The sequence below is a fragment of the Kryptolebias marmoratus genome, linkage group LG5, assembly GCF_001649575.2.
Source record: "Kryptolebias marmoratus isolate JLee-2015 linkage group LG5, ASM164957v2, whole genome shotgun sequence".
Classification (NCBI taxonomy): Eukaryota; Metazoa; Chordata; class Actinopteri; order Cyprinodontiformes; family Rivulidae; genus Kryptolebias; species Kryptolebias marmoratus.
In genome coordinates, this window is record NC_051434.1 from 13,387,357 (window position 1) to 13,393,356 (window position 6,000).

The following is a 6,000-nucleotide window of genomic DNA, read 5'->3' on the forward strand; positions in this document are numbered from 1 at the left end:
CTGGCGTAGAGTTTTAGATTTGGGGGGCTTCACATGTAGTTGCATTGAGTTACATGTAGAGCTGGGGGGTGGAGTGGTGTGGGAGACCCCTCCCCTCTGAGTAATCTCAAATCCATAGCAAAGCGGATCCACCATGAGCCTCCGCTCCGCATGGCTTCCTGGTTGTGCCAGGATATCTTTTTTTTTTTTTAACAAAAGAGAGCCATCCATTTCAGTTACGGATCCCCTCCAAACTGTTATTTTTTATTTTAATTTTTTTTGTGTGTGTGTGAGTAGTGTTAAATCAGGCCTACTGTTGGACTTTGAGCGGCGGATCACAAAGGGCATGGCTCTACGCTCGCTGGGAAAGATGGATGCCGTCATGTGGGCTTTGGTATACGTGTCATTCCCAGATTGCGTGAGGGCCCACGCAAAAAAAAAAAAAAAAAAAGGGCGCCCCCCCCTCTCCACACACACGTACGCGCACGGGATTCCTCCTCTCACACATATAGTCCAGACATTTAAAATGAAATGTCTTTAAACGCACTATTTAACAATATACGCGCAACATCATTAATGGACGGCCCCGCCCACTCCCTTCCTTCCCCTTCCCACCGCGTGCACCCGCAAGAGCAAGCGTCTCCCCTGCTACGCGCGTGCGTGAGCCACTCTTCCCTCCAGCCGACCAATGGGAGCCCAGGCTGAGCGGAGAAAGGCACACGGATATGATTGTAGTAAAAGACACGCTGTGGAGCTTCTCACGGATTCCCTTTGGTTTTCACCCAACACCGGACCCACTCTTTCCCCTTCCTCTTTTTTTCCTTCTTCTTTAGTCCCATTTGCTGTCTCTCCACCCCAGATCCTCCATGCAACCCCCCCTCCACCTCCACCTCCCTAAAAAAAAAAAGAAAAGAACCCAAACACTTAATTGAGCAATTGAGATTCCTCACGTGTGGGCTGATTTGTAGTTTGAACAAGTAGTTTCTCCTCCTTTTTTCTCAACCCCCTCATCCTCCTCCTCTCCCCTCCCACCCAGCCCCACCGTCGTTTTGGAGATTAATAATTGAGCATTTATTTATTGCGCGTTAGTGACACACACACACACACGCACACAGAGAGAGAGAGGCAGAGAGAGAGTGAGAGAGGGGCGAGGGGAGCGCAAACGCACTGACTGACTTGTCTGCGCGAGGCTTGCCAGTTTAAATCTAGCAGTGGCTTCAGAGCGACCGGGAAGCACGCCACAGCCGCGCGCGCTCGCTCTATCTCTCTCTCCCCCTCCGTAGTAGTAAAGGCGATTCGGTTCGGGGCGACTCCAAAAAAAAAAAAAAAAGCGCAAACGCAGCGCACGTCCGTGGGAGCGAGCAACTTGTCTCTTTCCCTCCGCGGCGCACACTTCGGCGGAAAGATTGTCCCCCTCAGTTCTTCTTCTTCTTCCTTTTCCCTTTTTCTTTCCCCCACTTCTCTTTCCCTCCTCCGGTGTGGAACATGAATAAGCTATACATTGGCAACGTGAGCGCGGAGGCGAGCGAGGAGGACTTGGAAAGTCTCTTTAAGCAGTGGACGATTCCGCACAGTGGTCCGTTTCTCGTCAAAACTGGCTACGCGTTTGTGGATTGCCCCGACGAGAAGACCGCAATGAGGGCCATCGATGTTCTTTCAGGTGAGACATGACCCCCCCCCCCTCCGAACATTCTATTTATTTATTTATTTTTAATTAAAAACTAAACAAAAAGTAAAATAAAACTCGCCCTCGTTATCCTTATGGTTGCAGTTTAGGGCCCCTTGCGTGAAATGCATGCAGTCCTGCTGCAGGGTGGTGTTGGTGGGGGTGTATCCAATTGTTTCTTTTCTCTCTCACTCACACACACACACACACGCATATACACACACTCACACACTGCCTTTACTTGGCCTTTTGACACCGTGCGCTCAGACCGGTGTCTTCCTCCCAGGTTTTGAGCGAAATTCCGCCATTTGTAGTTAATAAAAACGATGGAGCACAAACATGAGTCGTCTGTGTGTGTGTGTGGCGTTCAGGGGCACGCCGACAAGTGAACCTCGTTGTGAGCTCACTTTAGCATAAGCGCTGTGTGTGTGTGTAAGTGTGTGTTTCTGCCTCCTTTTTTTGCTTTCACCCCCTGAACTCTTCCTTTAGGCCTTCTCCTGTAGCCACAGCTCTCTACGTTCACACGTGAGGCTCCATCGCTCGTGCTGACACACCAGGTGCTTTAATTGTGTTAGTCCAAAAAAAAAAAAAGTAGGCCAAACTACACAAGCTACAACACAATTTTAATTCAATTTAATTCATTTATTTTGTTATGCCTTGCGTGTATTTCTCTCCTCGCCTCTTAAGCTAGCCGTATGAAAAGTTAGCCCAGAGCTTGGAGAACTTGGACATATTTACGACCATAAATCCAAGGCTCCATTTTTTTTCTTGTTTTGTTTTTCTCGTACGCTCTCCGAGCAATTTCGCCCTCCTGTTGAAAAGACAACCACCATGTTTCACCTGGTTTAGCACATTAAAGCTCCCACCTCTAACATTTAAATATACTCCATTTTTCGAAACGTGAGGAGGCCGTGACGTGTGACGAGAGGAGCATTTTAAACGTTTATTTATTTTTGTTTGCTTGTTTGTTTGTTTTTTAGGTAAAGTTGAACTTCACGGTAAAGTTCTGGAAGTGGAGCACTCGGTGCCTAAACGTCAAAGGTAGGTCAAGTTTTTTTTTATTTTGGTGAGAGAGGAAGGGGGGGTTGAGCCTCCCCCCTCTCCTCCTCCTCCTTCACTGTAGCCATTTTCTTCATGTGTCGCTTTTGTCCTTTTTGAAGTTCAACACATGGGCTGTGCATTTCCCACCGTGTAGCATTATCATTTCCATGATATGTACCCTTACTTTGTGTGCGAGTAATTATTTCCGCCAGAATGCTTTGGAGGGGTCAAGTAAAAGTGGGCGTCTGGTGGCGCGCTTGTACGCCCCTGTTTTCGCCATGACAGCAGAGTGCTCCTTCCCTTGTGTTGTGCTTTGGAGGGGTTTTACTTCTCACATTTTAGCTCCAAGCCAAAAGTTTATTTTTTATTTCTTTTTAAACGCGCGCTCAGTGCTTAATATTCGACCTAAACGCCCGAGCTGGCTAGTTAACCCCCGATGGTGCGGGCTGCAGTCGTGTTACTGGAGCTCAGGCTGAATTGAAGGCCTCTGTGGAGTCGTCCATTTGAGGCTGTGCCCGTCATTCTGCCTGCCTGCCCCTCGCTTCCGCCTTCCTCGGCACATTGTGCTGCTCCTCCACGACATGGACTCCCCAGACGCGAGTGGAGTGGCGTGGCACGTTTGTTGTTGTTTGTTTGTGGGGATGCTTTAAGATCATGACACCCCCCAGAATATAAGGGGTTAGACCTTTCTCAACCCGGCTGGGCGGCTTCCCAGGAAGGTGTGCTGCGTTCACTTCACGTTCTGGGCCACGCCGTGTTGCGTTTAGGGCATCAGTTGATTTGGTAATTTTTAGTTGTTTTTTTTAAGTGTGTATGTGACGCAATTCGGCCCAAATTCTCTTAATTTGCTGAAATCATCACTTGGCTAAGGTGGTTTTGCGTAAAAAATATATATATTTTGGCGTTTTTTAATTAAACGTTTTAATTAACATTTTTTTCCGTAAAGTTAATCGTTTTACGCAAAATAGTTTTTACGTGGCGAGAGACGCAGGCTTTAAAATTCTTACAGTGCTGGAAAGTGGAATTTCTTTTAAAAACAAATTTTTAAAAAGGCACATGGGGAATTTTTGAGATTTTTATGTGGAATTAACCCCCCCCCACCCTCTCTCTCTCTCTTGGATATCATTAAAGCTTTCAGTGGCAGCTGGTAGATTACTAGTTTTATTTGTGGCGTAGAGTTGGAATAAGCTAAAAAGAAAATAGGTGCTAAATCTCGCCAATTTCCTCCTGAAGTCTGTGGACATGATAAACTGATCATGTTGCTGCCATGATGGCAGCACCAGAGTCCACTTTCAGCCACACTTGGGTGAAGGGAAAGAGAGGGGGGGCTGTTAACCCTATACAACACAAGACAGCACACACTTCTACACTGGGGGGTCCCTCATTGCATTCCAGCCTTGCAGACTTCAGCTGGGGGGTGGGGAGGGAGGCTTGGCCAATCCTCCTGCCTTAACCTTTGAACCCCTTGTAGGAAGGGGAGGTGCTACATCACACAGGGATCAAGGTGGGTTTGCAGCATTTTGGGGTTCACTGGGAGGGGGGAGGCTAGGGTGACTGATTTAGGGAGTAGGTTGTTTCACGTTACGGAAAATGCACAAAAAAAAATCTGTCATTGTGACCAAAAATATGCATTACAGTGCATTTTGTAAATATCTTCCATGAGCGCTGATAAATGGTCAGTTTAGGGTTTAACAGTGTTGTTGCTCACATGTTTGATTTGGTTGTTTAACCTCCTACCTGAACTCTAGCATGGTGTGCATTTTTAACTTAGTTATTTGGGCTGATTGGGACCTGATGAGTGTAAAAACAGATATTTATTTATTTTATCTTTTATAAAGCAGTGTATGAGAAAAATGATGTCTTTATATGTGGACGCAGAGTCCTAGGAGGTTAAAGGACATTTCAATTTTTCTAAGAGCATTTTTGCTGTTGTGCATTTAAGTCAGTCAAAGGCAACACCCACTCATTCTGCTTGTGCTCGTGCGTGCATTTGTTCTATGGAAAATGTGTACACTCTTCTCTAGGAAGTCAAGCATTTATCAAAATCTTACTTGTGTAGCTGCCTTTTTTTTAAAACAGTTGACCTAATAATGTGAAAGGGCATCAAATGTATAAACCTTACTGAATTAGTTTGCTTGTTAACGTGACTGGACTGTGTTAATGTTTTTTTTTTTTTTTTCTGCTACCTGTCTGACTGCGAGACAGGAGTGTAATTATTGTGAAAACTGAGCAAAAAGTTCTGGCTGGAATCATTCTCCACGTTGCATATATTCATCACTGGGAAAAAAGGCAGCTTGCTCATCCTCACGTGTACGTATGTGTCATACACGTAAAAAAAAAGAGAGAGAGGGAGCATGGCGAAAAGGGGTTGGTCTTTGTGTGCGTGTATGTGCAAAAAAAGTCAAACACGTTAGGCTGAATGGGGAAATATGAGCTTTTTAATTTTGCTAATTTAAGTCTAAAATGTTTTGTTTTTTGGGCTTTTTATTTTTTTAAGTAAATGTTGAGTGAGCAGTTATTAAAGCAAATGTTTAGGTGTTATCAGAACTTTTCATAGAAGTGGCTCTGAAGTCCACGTACCAGAACTGTGGGTCGTGGGGTCACTGTAGGGCCCAGCCTGCTTTAAAAAAAAAGGATTTTGTAACACGGCTTGAGGTGCCAGATCTGCGTATGTGGCCACTTGTTTCACCCAGTCTGCATGAGACGATCTTTTGACCGTCCCCTCCTTAAGTCTGGAAGAATTGTCGCCATAATTAAAACTGAGTGCAGCTGTGTCACGGTAGGTCAGGACTTGAAAGTGAAACAGTATTTGCGAAAGTTCTACACGTGCATGGTGTCTAACTATGGGCCAGGGCAATTAAAGCCCCCCAGAGTTCAGTCGTTCGGGGTCTTTGCGTATAGAGTTTGTGGGGTTGGGTGTCGAGGACAGATCTCACGAGTCTCACGTAGAGTACTTCAGTATGGATGGGCGATCGAGAAATGGAGGCGAACGCAGGAGCTCTGCTTGACTCGCAGACGTGTAGAATTCCATACATGCCTGCTGCCTTGAACGCAGCGTCCTCTGGCAAATGTGTAGACCCTCAGTCCATTTTTTTTTTTTTTTGAAAGTAAATAAGGAGCCCGGCCTCCTCCTGGCCATCACATGACGAGCCAACCCCAGTCACTCCTCGACCTCCCCTGCTTCGCTTCCCCTCCCATTTTTAACCCTGCTCTACATGTTCCTGTCAGTGGACTTGTCCGTGTCCATGGCAACAGGGCCCCACCCCCACAGGGGCAGAGAGGGCCCTTGTTACCCTTGCCTGAAACAGGGCTAA

The 6,000-nt window shown here is 46.2% G+C and overlaps 1 protein-coding gene across 6 annotated transcripts in view; it reads left to right on the forward strand.

The window, feature by feature from the left end:
• Positions 1-1,057: 1,057 nt before the first annotated feature.
• igf2bp3 (insulin-like growth factor 2 mRNA binding protein 3) overlaps positions 1,058-6,000 on the forward strand; it is a 16,589-nt gene continuing 11,646 nt past the window's right edge. For 2 of the 6 annotated variants that reach the window (XM_037975661.1, XM_037975662.1), the window contains exons 1-2: positions 1,058-1,639; positions 2,626-2,686. In XM_037975661.1, the coding sequence (XP_037831589.1) occupies positions 1,465-1,639; positions 2,626-2,686 (236 nt within the window). In that variant the 5' untranslated portion in view covers positions 1,058-1,464. The remainder of the gene's footprint in view (positions 1,640-2,625; positions 2,687-6,000) is intronic. The other 4 variants (XM_017424089.3, XM_017424097.3, XM_017424105.3 and 1 more) reach the window with 3 other exon arrangements.